At 51.5% G+C, this 20246-nt stretch overlaps 1 protein-coding gene across 2 annotated transcripts in view; it reads left to right on the top strand.

Annotated features, from left to right (window-relative positions):
- Positions 1-20246, top strand: part of RNF123 (ring finger protein 123) — a 50473-nt gene that overhangs the window by 15160 nt on the left and 15067 nt on the right. The window contains exons 19-32 of one of the 2 annotated variants that reach the window (XM_050904532.1): positions 600-720; positions 1545-1646; positions 2854-2960; positions 3508-3700; positions 4318-4463; positions 4657-4740; positions 5381-5488; positions 8318-8495; positions 9549-9623; positions 10046-10133; positions 10392-10479; positions 10609-10693; positions 18279-18418; positions 18623-18811. In XM_050904532.1, coding sequence (XP_050760489.1) covers positions 600-720; positions 1545-1646; positions 2854-2960; positions 3508-3700; positions 4318-4463; positions 4657-4740; positions 5381-5488; positions 8318-8495; positions 9549-9623; positions 10046-10133; positions 10392-10479; positions 10609-10693; positions 18279-18418; positions 18623-18811 — 1704 coding nt within the window. Of the gene's footprint in view, positions 1-599; positions 721-1544; positions 1647-2853; positions 2961-3501; positions 3701-4317; positions 4464-4656; positions 4741-5380; positions 5489-8317; positions 8496-9548; positions 9624-10045; positions 10134-10391; positions 10480-10608; positions 10694-18278; positions 18419-18622; positions 18812-20246 lie in introns of both variants that reach the window. The other variant, XM_050904531.1, reaches the window with a different exon arrangement.

Here is a 20246-nt window from a genome sequence, read left to right as displayed (position 1 = left end):
CAGCAGTTGATCAACTGAGGTATAGATATGGCAGGGAGTGGGGAGGAGGGAGAAGATCTGAGGCTAGAAACCGGGCAGCTTATCCAAGTCCTGTGCAGTGATTTATAGTAAAGTGATCCTTGGGAACGGTCTTAGGTGGGAGCTGAATGTCCTCCTAAAACCTCTCAGGGAGCACGTCTGTGGAGTGCTCTGCCACAGCTGGCCTGCTGGCTTTGGCATCCTCTTCACTGCCTGGGTGAGGACTGTGCTTCTGGCCCTGGATCAGGCTGTTGGCCTGCAGCTTTGGGAGGTAGGCATCTGCTGTTGCAGGAAACCGTTTCTTCACCTGCATCTCTGTGTTCATGATCAGCCCCATCTTTCATGGTGGAGCACATGGTATCCATCCTCCTCTGTCAGACCAACTTGCTGTTTCAGTGCCCAGGACTTTCTAGAGGTGGAAACTGCTGCCTACTGCCAGGACTGGGCTCTCTACCAGTGCTGGAAGCTAGAGATGCTAGCAAGGCTGAGAACACAAAGTTTCTGCCTGCCCAATGTGGCCACTGGGACTAAGATGCACTTTCACACCTGCCTTGATGGCTGAACTCTCATTCTTGCCCTAGAACTTGACTGTGTTGTGCCCGCCAGAGTACATGGTATGCTTCCTGCACCGGCTTATCGCTGCCCTGCGTTTCTTCTGGGATGGCCACAAGGCAAAGACCCCTGCCGCACTAAGCAGTGAAGGTAAGGCCTGGAGGAGAAGCTTTGAAGGCGTTTCTGTGGTTAGGACAAGGTTTGCCTCTTGGCAGTGCTCTCCAGGATGCCGGAAATTTTGTGTTTCTCATGAGAGCTTGAGCCTTCTGTCACCCTCTGTCTGTAGTTCCCAGTCACCCTGGGAAATTCCTGTGTGCAGATCTGTTCCAGTTAACATCCAGACCTGAGGCTTGCAAAGGGGCAGCTGTACTGTTTGCTAGTTCCCCCTGTATGCTCTGGAGCAGAGTCCGGTATTGATTATGGGTCGGTAGAAGGGCAGCTCAGTGACCCCATAGTCAGAGTTTAGGGGAAGATATTTGTATGTTTTTGTGGTTCCCAGACTGTGGGATTAAGGGGAAACCAAGTCAGTGCCAGTTGCTTTCCCCTCCTCAAACTGCGCCTTGCCTGTCCTGCCATGATCTGCTTGGCAATCCCTTTTCTTACTTTAGGCTGACCCTAGACTCAATAAGTCTTACGATCCCTGTGGGACTAAGTGACAGAGCTGGAGTAGCCAGGTGGAGAGCTGCTGAGTTTTCTGATGATCCAGTTTCCCCCAGTGACTGTGGCTGGGAGGGAGGAGGTGCTGGGAGGCTTGTTGTCGATGGCCATCGGTTCCTCTTATTCCTGCATGGATCTAATGTTTGCTTCATTGTGGAAATCACCTCTGCCTTAATGGCTTGTGCTTTTATGACAACAAAAGTTGTCACTAAATGTTAGTCCAGGCTGGGTCCTGGGGTCTGTCTTAGGAGGGCTTACATGTCTGTGTGGATCCTGTGCATGGGACTCAGGGAAAAAACAAATCTTCTCTCCTTTAGAGGCGTATGTCCCTCCTCAACTCTTCTATAATGGAAAGGTGGATTATTTTGACCTTCAGCGACTCGGAGGTCTCCTGTCTCATCTTAAGAAGACTCTGAAAGGTAAGTGCTCTCATTTCCATACCTGCGTCCAGGTCCTGGCTGGAGTTCACCCAAGAGACATCCCAGGGAGGGAGCCATGGGTAATAAATTGTGGTTGAATTTAAGGAGAGGAGACTTGAATTTTAATGAGATGCAAGTTACACTGAAGTAGAGACCATCCCTCTTGGGCGGAATGTCCTTTAAGTTAACAGTTTACTGTTTGTATCCCTGAATGGGGCCTGTGGCTGGTGGAGGGAAGGGGGTAGTCTGGGAAATACCCTCTGGTGTGGTGCTCTTGCTGCACCACAGCCAACGGCTGGGAGCTGTCAAAGCGCTGACCATCAGCCTGGCTCTGCTGGGTGTGAAGGTCCAGGATTTACTTGCTGTACCACTCCGGGCAAGCAATAGCAGCCCTGCATATGTACTGCAGCTGTGTGTTTGTATGCAGCACGCTACTCTCACAATAGACTTTCAAAGACTGCCTTTTGGAAGGGTTAGAAACCCCTTGCCGTTCCGTCGGACTTGGTTTGTCTCTGGTTTCTGGCTAATGTGGCACTTGTCTTTAGCTCAGATATCTTTTCTCCTTCCCCAGTGTGTTAGCAAGATTAGGACCATTTTCCCTGTCTCAAGTTGATCCCTGGCTGTTCAAAATTAGATTACTTAACTTGAGAACCGTGTAATCTCCTCTGGTCTCTTACCAAGGTCTTCCTGGCCACCTTTAAAGACAGGGCTATGGACTACAGGACATGTTGTTCAGGCTTTGTACAGCATAGCCATCGGCACAGCCTTCCTCTGGGCTGAGAATGGTTTCTGGTCTGAGTCTCAGTCCTAGTGACTTGGGGACATATCATGGGACAGCACTGAAGAGCTGGATGCTTAAAAAATGGTCTCAGGCCATGAGTTTCCTTCCCTACACTAGTCCAGTTTGGCCCTGGTGGTTGTCTCCTGGTTCCTCAGTTATTCTATTTCTTGCTGGTAGGACCAGGAACAGAAACGGGTCCTGGGTGAGCAGCACCCGTCACTGCTGGGTCTCTGCTGTGTTAGCAAGGGCAGACCCATTCCACGTAAGGAAGCTGGGGGGAAGGTGAGCTTGTTCTGATGCAGCATCCAACTTCGCTGGCTGCTTCTCTACAGCTGAGAAGCAGGAAAAAGTATGAGCCTAGGGCTGCCTCATGGGAAGCGAAGGGTGACTCCTGTGTTCACAGCTGCTTTGGTGTGCTCTGTGCAGATGACCTGGCTGCAAAAGCCAATGTCCTGATTGACCCTGCGGAGCTGCAGGCAGTGACTATGGATGATCTCGATGAAGATGAGGAATCGGCAACGTCGGCAGCACAGGTGAGCTGTGTACTGTTATTCACCTGTGGGAGCCCTGGTGCCGGGGCAGCAAGCTCAGCCTCTGGCTAGAAAAGCTTTGCTGTAGAGGAAGGCAGTGCCTGGGCCAGGACTGTAACCAGTCCATGGGCAACCAGCTAAACAGCTGCACTTGCATGAGAGTCGCTGGAGATCAGCAAGGTCCTGGATGCACCAAGTTTGAGCAGCAAAATTTTCTTTGCTCTGCTCTCTCATTACCCACTGATCTGAATATGCTCCCTCCCCTCCATGGCAGCTCTTGGTGCTTGCATTTGAAAGGGTGCAAGGCGACTGCAGACAGAGCAGCTTCTTGCTGTGCAGATCAGCTGCACGTACTTGGCATGTGCTCTTAGAGGAAAAAATATCCATTTGCTAACCTGGCACTGCTGGCCCAGCCATGATAGGAAGGGTATCTGCTCACCTTCCAGTGGCCACTGTGCATCTATACCAGCATCCTTGCAGGGACAAGGGAGGAATAGCAGGCAGCCAAACAGCTAGAACTGTTTCTCCCTTAATTTCTTCTCAGTCTCAGCGTCCGTCTGCCGCCCTGGCCATTGGTGGAGCTCTTGCCAGACCTGGCTGGCTCAGCTCCCCCACCCTGGGCCGTGCCAACCGCTTCCTCAGCACAGCGGCCGTCAGCCTGATGAACCCACGGCGGCCTCTTGGCACCCTGGAGAAGATCAAAGTGCGCACGCTAAGTGTGGAGCAGCGGACAGAGGAGGACAGTGAGTACTACTGCGTGCTAGCGTGGCCCACGTTGTCCCTGGGAGAATGGCATCTTCCAGCTCCCAGTACTCTCAAGAGGAATGCAATCTATTTACTGCCAGCATTGCTCCTTCCCGTTCCCCGGGCAGGCTGACACCCACAAGTCCGCAGTTAACCACTTTGCCATCCTGAACGTGACACTGGTGATGCTGTCACCCTCTGCGTGTAAGGAGATGCTGCCTCGGTTCCTGCAAGTGCAGCGAGACTTTGCAGGGAGGTAGTTCAGAGCCAGCTGTAGCCATGCTTGCTCTGAACACAGACCAGCCGGAGGGTGACGTGCAGTAGCAGCACCATTGCTGTTGGGTTGGGCCAGGCAGGCCTCTGAAGCATGTGCAGGGCTCAAGGAAGTGGGACTTGCATGGCCTGGGTCTGTTTGAACAGATCTGGCAGGTCAACCTGATGCAGGCAGTGAGATGGGAATGGTGTGTTAGTGCATCTGGTGAATCACATGCGCTAGGAAGGAGCACTGTGTTACAGAGGCACAGCAGGGCTTTGGCTTCAGAGAGGTGAGGGCAGAAGCTGAGGTGCCAAAATGCCTTGCTGAGAACTTCTCTTCTGTCTTGGGGATGCATTGCAGTTGAAGGCAGCCATGGAAATGAGGGTCTCTTACTGGGCAGACCCCCAGAGGAGCCGGACCAGCCCATCACAGAGAACTCCCTCCTGGAAGTCCTGGATGGGATAGTGATGATGTACAACCTCAGTGTCCACCAGCAGCTTGGGAAGGTAAGCAGCACGTGGTATGCAGGAATCCATTCCCCCAACGTCCATGCTTCTACACTGACTCTCTGTTTTCTGCTTATTTAGAGACTGTGTGTGCCCTTTCCTTCTCCCAACCCTCGTGGGGGATCTAGTTGCATGCTTATATGTCTAGGGAAAAAAACACCCTCATTTATTGTTGGAATCTGCTGTTTTTCAGATGGTTGGTGTGTCAGATGATGTGAATGAATACGCCATGGCACTGAAAGACACAGAGGAAAAAATCAGCCGCTGCCCAAAGAGGGTAAGTGTCTCTGGACTCCCAGCTTTCTTCTCTGGTAGAGCCTCAGTATCTGGCAAAAAGGATGAAGCACAGTGGGTGATTTGTAGCCTTGGAGCAGCCAATGTCTTGGATGGGGTAGTAACCCGTGCTTGGAGCTGGCAGCCACATTTCATACTGTGCCAACCCATTGTACCACTGCCTCAAGGAACAGAGGGACTGAAGCAACCGCTTCGGCTTCTCCCAGACAAGCCGTGGCAACTTGCAAACCTCCATGTGCTAGACACCTCGGAGCCCGTCTCCTGGGGTGGGGACTCTCCAGTGCTGGACTGGGGACACATCTGTCCTATTCCAGCTGCCAGAGACTGAGCGTATCTGATGATGCATTAAAAAAGTGTCTGACAGTAGTTAACTCTACAGCTGCTGCTCACACGGGACCAGCGTCTGCATCAGGCCTTGTGGGCTGCAGCTGAGACTGTTAAATGCTCTTTATAGCACTGATTCCCACTCCCTCTGCAGAAAGGCTGCTGACCCCTTTCCCTCCTGCCGGTACTCCCTAGCTAGCCCCAAGGGGGTATTTGTTTTTGCATTGTTTGTCCAGCTCTGAAAAACGATGCTATAAATGGCAGTGACATCTGCCCTCACATCTTTGCACTCTTTTCAGAGGAGAGACATCCACGAGGAACTGCTGAAGAGCCAAAAGGTCTTCTCCGAGAAGCTCAATCACCTAAGCCGACGCCTCGCTTGGATAAATGTCACCATTTATTCAAAGGTGGGCAGGAGCATAATGTGAGCAGCTCAGAGGAGATCGAGCAAGTGTGCCTCTGTATCTGTGCTGCTTGGCTCACACGTCACAGGTGTCATTTTCCCTGGTCTTGGAGCAATGCTGATGATCTTTGGGGCTTGTTTTTCCCTTCTGGTGCATCAGAGACTCCTTCCTAGACCTGGACCCCATCCTGTCCCAGGCTTGGTCCTGTAGTGTTTGTTAGGACACAGCCCAGTCTGTTCTGAGCTGCACGTGGTGCTGTAGGCTTTCCCTTGGGGCATCAGGCCTCTGCCCCGCAGACAGAAGCGTGCAGGTCAAAGGGAAATTCAGTTCTCAGGGCATGTCTAGAGGACAGAGACTACTGTGAACCATTTCCCTGAGCTCTGTTGTGCGTAACAGGGGGGTCTCACTAGCGCTGCTTTTCCTGAAATCTGCAGGATCCAAGCCTAGGCGTTTTTGTTCAGGTGTTCTCCCCTTCTTCATTTGGTTCCCACATAGAGAGAGTGTATTCTGCATTTAGTAAAGCAGTGACTGTTTGCACAGGTTGTCCCTTTTTCCCTGCATTCACCATTTTCCAGGATAAAGTCTCTGGTCTGTTTTCTCATGAGCAGTTTTGCTCTTACGCTCCGCTGATCTCCTCTTCCTGTCTTCCCTTGCACATTGTCTTGCCCCATCTCTGCATGTAGCTTTTTTGTGCTGGGAAAGAAGACACATTTCCCTGAACATGCAGTGGCAGCAGGGTCTCTGCATGTGTCCCAGGATGTAAACAGGGAGGGGAAGAGTGGTAGTTCCTCTGAACACGTCTGGCAGAGCTGCAGTGGCTGATCCTGACTCATGAGCTCTTTGCTCGTCCCCTCTTTCACTCCCGGAGCAGGACTGCAAGGCAAAGTGCTGCGCTGCAGAAGCTCTCCAGCTGCATTAGCACAGCCCATGCTTGCCAGAAAATAAACCTTTCTTCCTGGACTGCTCTTGAAAGGCTGAGGGGCATTACCAGTGTGCATTGCAGGTATCGCTGCGATGGCCCATGCAGAAACACTATTCGTGTCTCTAGATGATCTATTGTCATATAAAACGCAGGTGCCCGCCTCCCATCAGGAGTGCGGTGTCACCTTTCTGGATGAATCAGCAGCATCTGGGAGTGAAGGTTACAGCCTTCTCCGCTTGTGCTCCTGCCTTGATCTGCTTGGCCGGCAGGGAGAGCAGGTCACTAGCTGGCTCCGGCTGTGAAATGTGCCCCAGGAGCCGAGTGAGCTTGCTCTGGAGAGGAATGTGGCTGCACAGAGGAGCTTGTCCATACTGCCTGTACCTTCAGGGCTCCATCTCACAGCCACCACAGATCCCTGCTGTTTCCCAATGGAGACATCCACCCAGCGGGCTCCTGCGTCCCTGGGACTTGTGTGCAATGGAGGGACACATCTGTATGAGTGTTGCAGGGACTGCTGATGCTGATGGAGAGAAAGAGACCGGTTCTGCCTAGAGGTGAAGTCCTGCTCTGTGCTGAGGTGTCAGAGCATGGGAGAAGCTGCTCCTTCCTCAGGGGAATTAGTCAGTGGTTTATTCTGAGCTGAGGGGTTCAAGGTTAGACAAAAGGGAGCGCCACAGCTTAAAAACACTCTTAGTTTTAACGTAGATAGTCCTGCCTTCAAAACATCCCTGTGGGAAGACCATTTCAACTTATTTTATTACAACGCTGTATTTATCCATCACACTGCAGGTAGTCACATCTTTGTATCCTCTTGGTGTAGGCTTTCTTCTAGCTTGGCAATACCTGAGATGATGTTTTGAGCTTATCAAGTCTTAATAAAACCAAATGCAGCTTTCTTTACCTTAATGTTGTCTGCACAATTGCTTTTTATCCTGAAAGGAACAGTTGAGCTGAGATGTGTGTTGGTGTCAAGATAAAGATGTCTTTTAGTCAACTTAGTTGATTTGCACTAGTTCAGTCTAATTTACAGAACAAACCCATGTAAATCTCCTGAAGATGATAGTGACGTGCTTTAGAAAAGCCACTAAGCAAATGAAATCACTTATCTGCACCTCTGATTTTAATTTTTTTTTAATTAGAAGTGTAACCCTCCTCCATCTATTTTTATGTGAATTGCTATTGCTTATGATATTTCTTGGCATTGCAGTATGTGAAATAATATTTCCTCTTTTTATGGCTTTGTTGGTGCTGATTTTTATAGCTTAAAGTTATGTAGATGCCCTTAAATTTCCTGTTTTTAATTTAGGACCCCCTGAGTTTTGCTTAGAGAAGCAAGAGGCCAATGTTCCTCAAGACAGTAAATCTGGTTCAATGGCTGGCACAGAATCCAAAAGGCTGTGGCCGCCTATTGGAAAGATCTGAGTTGGTATGAGCTTTCAGCCTGTTCCCATTTAATTCCTACAAAGGACCAGCTTTCTTTCCAGCAGATTTATGCTGGGTTTGGTAGTGCCTGCCTTCCTTCAGCCAGTGTACTTGGAATAAAAACTAGCACGCCTTTTTTGCCATCAGGCCTGTGTGGTCAGATGTCCCCTACCAAGGAGTAGTTCTTGGAGGGTTTCAAGGCTCAGTGAGACAAAGCCACAGTTGATCTGATGTCACGTTGGTGATGGTCATGCTCTGAGCTTGAAGCTGGTGTAGAGATCTCTGATTGTTCCTTCCACCTCACGCTTCTGTGGCTCTATGAAAAGACCGAATGGCACAGATCTGCTTAATGAACTTAGACCAGTGGTCTGAGGAACATCTCAGACATGGAGATATTTCTGAGGTCTAAGCGTGGTGCTGATTGTTGTGTTTCTCCAAAGAGAAGCTGGGCAAAACTGAATGGGGATTGTTGTGTTCTCTCTGGCCAGGAGAAGATGCAGGATGTATATTGGCTGCTGCGAGTGTGCATCCGCACCATCGAGCACGGTGACAGGACAGGCTCGCTTTTTGCTTTCATGCCAGAGTTCTACCTCAGCGTGGCTATGAACAGCTACAGTGCACTCAAGAACTACTTCAGCCCTGTAAACAACATGGAGGAACTTCCAGGTAAGGGGGTGGGGAGGCCTTGCTAATTCTGGCCTGATAAAGTCTAAAGCAAGCCACATCCTTACGGTGAAGTAGTGGTAGTTGGGCATCATCTCGTCTGTGTCCTTTTCTGGTTGTGATGTGCTGCACCAGTATATTGTCTGTGTGCTGTGGGGCAGGCGCTGAGTGCTGTTCCTTGAGTAGGTACCCACTGGTGAGCCGTGGCCGTTGCTGTGCTCAGGCAGGGAGCCCAGGCCTTGCCCGAAGCTGTCTCAGTGTTGGCTGTAGTGAAAATCACTGGCAGCTATGGATTTTGTTTCCAAGGAGGTACCAGGAATGGGCTGGGATGCTGGAAGATGTGATTGCCCCGGCAATGTGTGCCACTGCCTGCTGGTTTCTGGGTGGCAGGAGATGTGCCATGAGTGCAGGAATTGGGACTGCTTTCGAATCCCCCTGGGATTTGGATACGTTCCTATGGAGATGACCACCCACTTGATGCCAAGAGTCTGTGTTTAGGTGGACTCTCTCTGTGCATGTTCTGTGCTTTTCCTGGCTGAGTGATCCCACTGAGCTCTTAGCAAATAGTTCTGTGCTTTCCAGAGCCCGCGAAGGTAAGAAGAGCTTCTGTTCCCACCAACAAGACATAGCTAAAGTGTTCACACCCATTAAGTGGGGGCTGTGCCTGCTGTTCAGGGAGCAGCAGAATTGAGCGGTAGCAGATTTCTTCAGGGCCTGCAGGCTGGACATGGCTTTTCTACGTAGATCTAGGCTGTTATTTGTGTTGCTCAGCCTCTTCTGCACTAGGCATCTCTCCCTTGCCGTCCAACTCAATTGCATGGTTTTATCTTACTCTGAGTAACAGTTTCAGAGTCTGCAGACTGATGTGAGAGGCTCTGTTGGAGGTGAATGTGTTTTCCCAGCTGTCTGTTTTGACAACTAGACACACAACAAAGCTGCAGTTAGCCATAGCAGGAATGAATTCCATGGCCTGTGCTGTGTCCAGAGGAATGCTGGGACTACAGGGCTGCCCGTCAGGCCATTGGCGTGACCCCTGCTCCCTCCTTCTCTTTGCAGGCTATGAAGAGACCCTGATGCGCCTTGCTGCCATCCTGGCCAAGCATTTTGCTGACTCGAGGATTGTGGGCACGGGTAAAGCTGCACTCTTCTGCTTTGGGGTGATAATGTTGCAGGTCTGGCCAGTCCCACTGCCAGTGGCTCACCAGACTTCTGGTGGGATCTATCTGCTGAATCTGTTGAGTGCTTTATGCCTCCACATACAAAGAGAGGCTGTGCACTGCCCTTGTCCGGTGTGTCCTGCTTATTCCAGGGTTAGACACATGACCTAGGATACCCTTTTGAGAGCAGGACTCACGTCCCAGCTACTTGCATGTCAAGTCTGGGGTTATTCCTTAGCTGCCTGAGCATAAGCATGCTCTTATCAGCTTCATCAGCTGGAACAGTGTGCCTCTCTAAGTGAGGGTCAGTCCCTCCCAGCCTCTGGTGTTCAGGTGCTCCCTGGTATGCTGCGTGTCCTTGGGTGCCTGACCTAGTCTCTTCTCATTCCTCCTCAGACATCCGGGACTCCCTGATGCAGGCGTTGGCCAGCTACGTCTGCTACCCCCACTCGCTGCGTGCTGTAGAGAGGATCCCAGAAGAGCAGTAAGTGCTGCCCTGCCTGTTCCCAGGAAGCTGGGGCAGGGCTGGGGTGGTGGCAAGGCTGGGTGGGGGAGCAGGCGGGCTGCCAAGCACTGCTGAGGGTCCAGGAGCTGCAGCAGGGTGCTGGAGTTGATTTGGGAGCCTTCTATCACCCTTATACCAGTGGCTTTGCTCTGCCCCAGCTCCATGGGTCCTACTGTGTGTCCTATTTAATCCCCTGTCCTTAAACCCTTTGGGCTGACCTATGTCCTTGTCTGGCAGGCGGATCTCCATGATGAAGAACCTCCTGGCTCCCTATGAGCAGCGACCCTGGGCACAGACCAACTGGATCCTTGTCAGGCTGTGGCGGGTGAGCATCCTGCGTCCCTGCCCCTCTCAACATCTGGTGTGGGTTGGACACTGAGCATTTCACTTTCCAGTAGCAGCAAAACCCAAGTGTTTTCCAGCCTCTAAGATCTTTTCTTATTTCTTTTACCAGGGCTGTGGCTTTGGGTACAGATACACACGACTCCCACACCTGCTGAAAACCAAGCCTGAGGATGCCAGCCTCCCCAGCCTGCAGAGTGAGTGGGGCAGGGGATGGGCACTGGGGATTATGGTGGGTGGTGAGGGAGGACCGGCCTCTTCCCTAGCAGCCATCCCTACTATGGGCCAGGCCAGCTGGTGAGATGGCTGCTGAAGCAGGGGGATCCTGGCCAAATATCTGGGCCTGATCTTTGCAGCCAGCATTTTTTTTCCTGGACATCCCCAGCCTCTCTGCACTGGCTGGTGAGTCTTTTGCGTGCTAGGTGGTAGGTTAGATCCATCACGAGGAGGGGTTCTGCCCTTCAAGGGAGAGGAGAGAGGCCCAAGGCTGCCTCCTTACCAGAGCTTTACCCCAAAATTTAAGCCTAGGAGAAGGCCCTCTGATGTCTGCAGCGAGCAGCTGCTGTGGGGAAGAGTTGGTGAGTGTGCCAAGCAGTTGATACCTTGTGAGAGGGAGTGGGTGCCCAAGGAGGCAGGGCACTGGACGAGTTTGCAAGCAGGGAGTGTTTTAACCAGGCATTTCTCTCGGAGCCTGGCAGAGCCTGTCCTGCCTTTGGCACTGCAGTTTGGTTCTCAGCACTGTCACCGAACTGAGGGATTCCTTGGCTCTGTTGTGGCTGAGAAAGACATGGGAGGAGAAGGTACCTTTCTCGAGCTGAAGAACACATCCCCAGCTTCACCCTTGCAGGGTCTGGGCCTGTCCGGATACATTCCTGACCCTCTTCTGCTGTGGAAAAGGCTTTGTGCCAGACCTTGCTCCTGGAGAGCTGCACGAGGATGGGGGACAGAAGGTGCTGCAGCCTGACATGGGCAGGCGGCATGTGGAGGTGTGCTCTAAGCCCTGTCCAGCGGGGAGAGCTGCCTGTCTCTGTTTTAACAGCACTCTTGTTCTCTTTCTCTCTCCTGCCCCTGGGTGCCCAGGAGATCTCTCTGTTGCTAGTTTCCAGAGTAAGTTTGTTGTGTGACTCTCTCTTGTCTGGTGAAGTAGCTTTAGAGAGCTCCCTCCTTCCCCTCTTCTGTCTAGAGAGACCCTTCTTTGGGGGGCAGAGGGCTTCACACAATGATCGTTTTTCTCAGTTACGTCCCTGGGAGATGCCAGGCAGGCTGGTGCCCCCGTGGCAGTCTCTGAGGCTGCATCATGGACCCGCTCTTGCACCTGTTTTATCAGGGTTACCTCTGGGGTCAGAGCCCTCCCGCCGGCTGTGCCAGCCTTGGGTTCCTCTCGTCCTTGGAGGACGATGGGGAAGCCCTGGTACACATGTAGGAGGGACCTCATGACTGTCCCCTCACCCTCCTACCGCACAAACAAGCCCCCGAGTGGCTGCCACCAGTCCCGTGGGGTGGTGACTGAGCTCCCTGCATCCCGGGGAGCTCTGGGGCAGGAGCAGGGTTCCTCAGCTTTCGAGGCCTCTCTCCATCCATCTCCGGGTGGCTCCGCACAGTCTGAGCCTGGAGTGGGCTGGGCTGGCTACTGGGGACTTGCTCCTGGGATTGCTATTTTAAGGCGCAACCAAATCAATAATGAATGCTGATTTAATTGAAGAGGGACAGGGGACTCAGAGGTGTCCTTGAGATGCTGCCCAGGGAAGGAGGAGGAGACGACCCCCCCGCCTTCCCACCCATCAGTCTTCACCTTGTTGCAATTTGAGCATTGGCAAGGACAATGGGACAAACTGCTGAGCTGAAGAAATCCCTGTTTGTCTGTGTCTGCTTCTGCAGGCCAGTCTGAAGGGAGCTTGGGCAAATGCCTCTTCTCTGGTGCTCCAGCCTTGTCCGGCTTTGGGGATGCTTCCTTGGAGGACTCTGCCCAGATGGGGAAGGTGTGCTGGCGCTGCCTCACAATATCCATGAAACACGCAGAGCACAGACCACCCGGTCTCCTACGCTGCCTTTTGCCCGTACTCACCGATGGTGAGCAATGAGATGGCTGCCTGGGTCAGCCCAGGGAGGGGGAGAGGCTCAGAAAGGCTTGTGTGTGTTCCTGCTTGCTCCTTGAGTTGTTCCTTAGCCCTGCTGGCACCAAATAGCTCTTGTGCAGGCAGGTCTCTGCCTCCAGTTTGGCTCCTGAGAGCAGACGGCGGCTCTCTTCAGAGGCGGGGGCAGTTCCAGTCGGCAGCTGCTGTAGGAACTTGTTTTGCTTTCATCATGGCTTGTAGGCAGGGCCGGGTGCTGTTACGGCACGCACACGGTGAGCAGCAGCGGTGGCCCTGTGCCAGGCCCAGCCTGTCTTGCTTTTACCAAGCTGCAGGGTGGCTTCAGGTTGCAACACAGGGCTCCTCTGCCCCAGGCCTTCTGCCCACGCAGCCATCAAGCGGTGGAGGGTAGGTGGATGGGACCATGAGATCATCTAGCTGAGCTGTTGTGCAATGTGGGCCAGAGGATTCACCCACATCCCCTTCCCCAGTCCAGCAAATCGCCTAAGCTAAAGAGGTCTTTCAGGAAGAAATTCCGTCTTGATCTGACAACACCAAAAGCATCAGCTGGTGGCAGCTGAACTGTCCAAACCCTTGTGATGGCGGTGCCTCACCCTCAGAAATAAATCCATCAGTTTTTCCTGATGGGAATGTACCTAACCTCATCTTCTGTCTTCCACTGCTGCTGCTCTGCCTTTCTCTGCTGGGTTAAACTCTGTGCATTACAACATTTTATTCTTCAAAAGTGCTTGTGTACCAGCGTAAACTCACTTCTTGGTCCTTTTTAATGGTGAAAAAAAAGTGCAGCCTCTGTGTCTTACTCAGGAAGGCGTTTTGCTTTTCTGTGAGCCCCGGTGTTCACCCTTCCCATGTTTTTAGCAGCCCCAGAGGTGCCAGTGTCATGCTGGCTGGAACGCCTCCCTGATCTGCCGGTCATGGAGCCAAAACTTGCATTAGCCTGTTTGCCAGCGCTTTGCTTTGGAGGCGTGCGTGAGTCCCAGGCGCATGCTGGGCATCCTGATGCCTTGTACTCGACCTTATTGATATTTCATCCCCTGAATGCCGCTTTTTTTCCTTCTGCCTCACCCTGCAACATTCCCTTTGGTCCTCTTTAAACACATCTTTGAACGGGTGCGGTTTACCAGTGACGTAGATCACTGCATCCCCAGTTTACCTCTTTCACTGCTGTTTCATCAGTCCAACAGCCACAGCCACTGAGCGGCAGCTGTTTCACATCTACATCTGGATCCTTTCAAAAACTCAGATTAGCGTTGGGTGGGACTGCTTTGCTTCTGAATCTGTTTCATTTGGGGCTTTCCTTCTCTGTGCTCCCAGCTCTACTGTAAATGCTGCAGCATCCAGAGCCCCCCCCTTGGGCTGCTGACCAAGAAGTCTCACAAATAGCTCTGTTATAAATCTTCCTGGGTCATTAGCAAACTATAAAGTACATAATTATCTTCCTGTGATGAAAGTACATGACCCTGCTTCTTTACAACTATCTAGTAAGAGCACTTATTGAAGGCTTCCACTTTGTCTGCTTTATTAATTTTTAACTCTATCTATTAATGGGCCTCTGCTACTGTTAGACTTTCTCCCATTAATACTTTTTTAAATAATTTTGCTAGAATTTTTTCCTATAGTTGAAGAAACTTTGCATGTAGCGTGGTTAGTCGTGGATGTTTCTTTTATGTCTTCTCCTTCTATTGCCCCTTTTCTCCTTGGTTTCATCAGCCGCTGGCTATGTTTGATTGTGTTCACTTTACCTTTTACATTTGAACTTATGGCTTTGCTTCATCCCGGCCTCAGTGAACCTTTTTACCCAAGTGCTTGCTGTAGCGCTGGGGCTTTCTGGCTGCCTAATAATGTTAAAGAACTCTGTGTTTTTATTCACTATTTCCTCCCCCACCTAGATTATTTTTTTTCCCTCTGGAAAAAATATTTTGCTTATACTTTTGCGGGGAAGTTTCTGTTGTGGAAACATCGGATAATCTATAACTGCTTGGGGCCACGCTCTGTTGCCCATATTAAATGTATTGAGGTCATAATTTCTGGCCTTGGGAAACCACCGATTTCTGTTCCAGTCACTGATCTTTATCTGTCGTAATGAAGGCTAAGCCAAGATTGAGTGGCTTTTGTATTAGGGAGTTACAAGTTTTAGAAACACTAATGACATACTATTGCCAGGATCAAGAAAGTAACCACATCAGCGAGTATCCACAGACTGCCTATGAAATGATGTCCCTATCTGAAATGGCACACGTAAGGACTGTGTCGTTACCCAGGAGGGCAGTGGTAACTGAGACGTGAAGGAGGTGGCTGGAAATGCCTCAGCAAAGGTGAACATCTTGTAAATGAAGATGAACACAGCACCAGGGCTAGGTTTCTGGATACCACTAATGATTGCCCCGTGGAGGACGTCATCTGGGAACTCATGCAAGGGACGAAGCTGCTCTTGCTGTATTCTAGGGCTGGTTCCTTATGTTGCTTTCAAAGAGTAGCAGTGATCACAGCGTCTTTAGATTCAGAATCCTCTTGAGAGCAACAAAAGCCAAGGAAGTCCACTGTTTCCTGATGTTAGCTTAAAACCTTAAAAAAACCTACATAACTGTGGAGAAGTTTGACCAGAGGCACCACTTTTTAATGCTGTTATAGACTGGCACAGTCTTTGCCAGCAGCAGGGAAAGCATTTAAAAACCTAGAATTGGAGGTTTGGAGGAAATTCACACCGCTTATTGGAAAAAGACCATGAGGAAATAGTCATTGGCTAAAAATCAGGATAAAGCAAGTTATTACAAGCATAAGAGCATCCTTCAAAAAGCCAAAGCTGCCTTCAAATGAGGTAGACTTTGGCTGGGGGATTCATGTTGAGATCCGTCCTGACTTGAAACGTTGGTGAAAGAGGCTTTGGCAACAGACCAACAGGACAACCCCCAGAGCTCATCCGCGAGGAGTGGTGATTCTTGCCTAGAACTGCTTCGGTACTCGAAGGCTGGAAGGGAGCTAATATGTCAGCAGTTTTAATAAAAAGCACTTTTTACACATTGAGGGGAGGTTGGGGAAAAGATAATGCAAAAGCTCAACCCAATTCTGGATGACTGGGAGAGAAAACGTAGATGGAATTCAGCATTGCCAGATGTAGAGTGATGAACGCAAAGGGAAAATGAGGTTAAAAATCAGTGGGCTGTGAGCTGAGCATAACCCTTAGAGACAAGATTGCAAGGTGGGCTCCCTGGGACCTATCTGTGCACCCTCCTGAGAAAAGAGCCACAGTATTTCAGGTGTGACCTCCCCAGGGCCAACCAAAGGGGTGGCACCTTTCCTTGATCTGCTGAGCACCCACCTCTTAGTTGTAGTGAGAGCCCTCACCAGTCCCCTGTTCAAGCTGGTATCCTACAAAAACCCCTTTATGGGATGGTGCCCAGACCGTTGTTTCCCAGCCAGGACTGGTATTTGGGGTCATTCTTCCCCAGATGCAGAATTTTATCCTTCATGTTGAATATGATCAGGTTTTTTTTCCCAATCTTCAAGTTTCTCAGGGTGCCTCTACCACATCACACAAAGCCCCTTTTTTAGTGTCATCTGCAAATTTGGTAAGGGTGTGCTGTTCCCCATCGTCCATCACTGACAGAGAAGACAACGAGGTGGGCTCCAGTGTTGACTCATGAGCTTCTCCACTTGTGCCTTGCAACCAGCGAGTTCCTGAGGATCTTGAACTATAACTCTTTCAAAAGGGTTATCCTTGAACTGTCATCCTATTGTAATCTTTTGGAAAACATCAGCTTGATGTCCAGTCAAAGAAACAAATTACACAACAGCAATTATGAGGAAAGGAAAACAGAACAAAACCAAAACCACATTATGCCTTTGTGCAAATCTGCCACGTGCTTGTGGTTTGGATGCTGCATGCGCTTCTGATTCCACCTCTCCAAAGAAAATCTGGGAGAACCGGCAAGGCTCAGGGAAGGATGGCAAAGGGGACAAAGATGTGACAATTTCTGTATGAGAAACTGCACAGGCTGGGGCTGTTCCCGTTCGAAAGACTATCATAAAGGTCTGAAATCATGGCTAGCTGGAAGAAGTGACTGGAGAGCAGCATCTCGCTGTTTCTCCCACCAGAAGGAGGGGGTCGCAGAGAATAAATATTATCAAATGAAGCGAGTAGGAGCCAAGCTCAAATCCGCATTCCTCCTGCCGCACGCAACTGAGCTGTAAAATGTTGCTCAAGGACATGTTCAGTGCTAAAGGCTTACACAGTTTCGGGGGACACTGGGCGAGAAATCCACTGAGGACCACTAAAAAAGTAAAAAGGACATCTGGCTTGGGCAGTCCCTGAGCCATGTGTAGCCAAGGGCTGGGAAAGCACTTGTGGGTGGGAGTAGGACATCAAAGATGTTTATTGTGATGAAATCCCTCCCAAAGATGTGCTTTTAGGCAGGATCAAAGCCAGGGCACTGGCCTGCCTGGAGTGATTATGCACTGTGAGACATCAGCCTGTGTCCTCCATAACAACAGAAGCTCATTGCACTTGCTAGTGGGTATTTACAGAATAATTTATCCTGTTCCCATTTGAGCTAACAGTCTCATGCCATCCCTCTCTGGCTTTGCTAATCCCAGCTAGCAATCTGCCTGTAGTTGTGCCTCGCTTCTCCATCCCTAGGGATGTGATGGATGTTGCCCTCTGTTTCCTTTGCCCGTGCTGGCCTTTCGAGCAGGCTGCCACCCCAGAGACCTTCTGCAGTCACAGCACGGCTTGTTCCTCTGGGCACCACAGTGCTGGTGCTGCCAGAGTTTCCACCTGCTCTTACTTACTAATAGCTTCTAGTAGAGGGAAAAGTAGTTAAATTGGTTTTTTTTCCCTATATTTGGTAAATTTGCTCAAGTTTCTTTCTCCACACCCTGAATTTTAGCCTGTGGCTTGACCTCTGGTACCCTTCCCTCGTAGCGTTGAATGCTTTTGTGAGCGTCTCGCTGACAGTGGGTCCTTCTGCTGGTGAGAAGCATCTGTCCCATTTGTGCCCCCTTCCTTTCCCTGCCCATCCATGGGGCCGGTGCCCCATGCAGCCCTGACTGTGTTTCCCAGCTGCTGAGTCTGACCCTGTCTGTGCTCTTGATAGTGAAAAAGCCCAGAGGTGACATGCCACGTACTGCGGGGACGTGTCTGTGCTCAGGCTGAACCTCGCCAGGGAGCATGGGCAGCTCTGCCTGAGCCTGCTGAGGGCAGAGCCAGCCCCAGCTCCATGCAGAAGCCTCTCAGGAGTGGGATTTACTAGGTACCTTTCTTCCTGGACGCAGGCAGACAGACATGGCCACGTGAGGCCAGGGGTAGCCATGCTGACTCCGGGCAGCTGCTGCCACACTGGTATCAGGAGCAATTAATGCTGAGCTGACCATGGGCCTCTGCAGAGCTGAGTGGGAGGGATGCTGAGCTGCAGGGCAGTGCTCCTGTGCACGTGGACAGCAGCGAGCTAGCAGGGCTCTTCCCTGGTTAATTCAGGCTGGCATTGCAAAAAAGTGCTTGGAGGCCCGACAGGCGAGATCGCTGCTCAGAATAGTCCTTCCACCCCGGCTCCCAGTGCCCTGCCATCTCTGCTTACTGTAAGACACAAGCCAACATTTACCAAGCCCAGGACCGGGCTCGCAGCCTGCCCTTGCCCCACACCCACAGCTGCTCCGGGACCAGGCCACTGAAGCTGTCACTGTCTGGTTTCAGAGCCATGTCCCTCCACCTTGCTGCAGCGGCACATGGCAGACCTTCTCCACAGCGACCGCGACCTGGCCCCCAGCTTCCTCAACAGCGTCCTCAACCAGCTGAACTGGGCTTTCTCCGAGTTCATCGGCATGATTCAGGAGGTGAGTGTGCCGCCCAGGGCTGCGGGGTCCAGCACTCGATGGGTGCCCGTGTCCTACATGCACCAAGGTTCAAGACACAATTCTCAGGGTTGGGCATGCAGTGATTCCTTGGCATGCATGGGAGCTGAGCTGGGCTGGGTGTCACGGCCCTCCGTGCCCCTTTGGGAAGGGGCACCTTGTTAAGCTGTCTCCATTGCTTGGCAGATCCAGCAGGCAGCAGAGCGCTTGGAGAGGAACTTCGTGGACAGCCGCCAGCTGAAAGTGTGTGCCACCTGCTTTGACCTGTCGGTGAGCTTGCTCAGGGTGCTGGAAATGACTGTCACGCTGGCGCCGGAGATCTTTCTCGACTGGAATCGCCCGTCATCAGAGCTGCTGCTTCGGAGGCTTGCCCAGGTATCATCCTTTAGTGGGGTGAGAAGAAGCATCCTCTGAAGGGGCATGGGCACCCCTCTGCCCTCTCTCCGGATGTGCCGTGAAGTGCAGGCTCCTGCTGCAAATGCTGTAGTAGTTAAAGCTGCTACGGCAAACCCAGCTGCTGCAGAACGTGTGGTGCTCCCTAGAATCTCTACATGTCAACTGCTCCCCTCCTTTACAACTAGTGTGGCCACAGCTGATTTCTGCCTCCACTGGGAGGGAGGGTGACAGCTACTTAAATGTTCCTTCAGAGGGGCTATGGCCAGTTTCTTCCACTCAGTAAATGCTCAGTTCTCCTGTGACAAGCGGTGCCATGAAATGTGGAGAGGAGGTGTGGTACATCTGAGCAAAGAGCTGTGGAGAGTACGGCTGGCTTCACAGGCAATATGCCCCAATGTTTGGGCAGGCGTCTTGGTCCTTTATCCCTCAGTCCTAGAACATGGTACCAAACATCTCTACTTCCCTGCTGGGGTGACTGGGACAGACCCGTTCCAAACCACAACACCCCTTAGGCTCCAGTAAATTAGTTTCTATTCTAAAGCATGAGCAACCCTGGAAAGCCCTGAGGACAGGCTGCTCTTGTACGAGCCAGCCTAGTGGGAAGCAGTCATATATACCTTGTCTATACCGCAAGGGCTGGGTTGATCCAAGGGTTGAGGCTTGGGACTCTGACCAGATGAGTCAAAGCAAGACATAGTGGGGTCTAGTACAGCAATCGTGAGGGAAGTGCTCAGCCTGGGATCCTGGGATTTCTGTAGGGATCACTGTGTGAGGAGGAAAGTGAGGGGCCCTTAGCAGGTGGTTTAGGCAAGCTGGGCAATAGGCAGCAGAGAGCAGGGTGCTGCAGCATCCCCCTCGCGTCCTGATGCTGCTAGGAAGCTGTCCTCCGCTGCTGAACATGCCCACAGAGGGGTGCAGTGTTCTGCTCTTCATGCATGAGGGCAACAGGAAGAGGGATGCTGCATCTGAGAGACGATACTCAGCTTGCAGCAGTTGTGTCAAGCCTAGAGCAGTCCCTGCTTATCCCACTGGGGGTTTGAGTGAGAGCTAATGGTGGCTAATTAAGTGTCTTTACAGTCGATTCCTTCTGTGCTGGTCATAGGCAGAAATCTCTGCCTGTGGTGATGCTCTGTCAAGCAGAGAAGCAGATTGCTCTCTGTGCTCATCCGTGCTTCAGGGCTGGTAGGTCCGTCCTGCTGCCAGCTCCAGGCAGGGCAGGACCTGGACTGTGCTTCACCCCGCTGATACTGCTTTTGCCCACAGCTGCCAGCTCACTCTTCACAGGCTGTGGCTGTCCTAGGGACTGTAGCTTCTGCTTGCCAAGTGCTTTTATCCACAGAAATAGCTTGGCTTCTGTAGGTGGGATTCAGATTTAGGTGGAAGATGCTGAGATTCAGGTGTCTTGACCTCAGAC

This window comes from Gymnogyps californianus, chromosome 13 (genome assembly GCF_018139145.2).
Source record: "Gymnogyps californianus isolate 813 chromosome 13, ASM1813914v2, whole genome shotgun sequence".
NCBI classification, from domain to species: domain Eukaryota; kingdom Metazoa; phylum Chordata; class Aves; order Accipitriformes; family Cathartidae; genus Gymnogyps; species Gymnogyps californianus.
The sequence above is the reverse complement of the archived record's forward strand: the minus strand, read 5'-3'. Positions and strand labels throughout refer to the sequence as shown.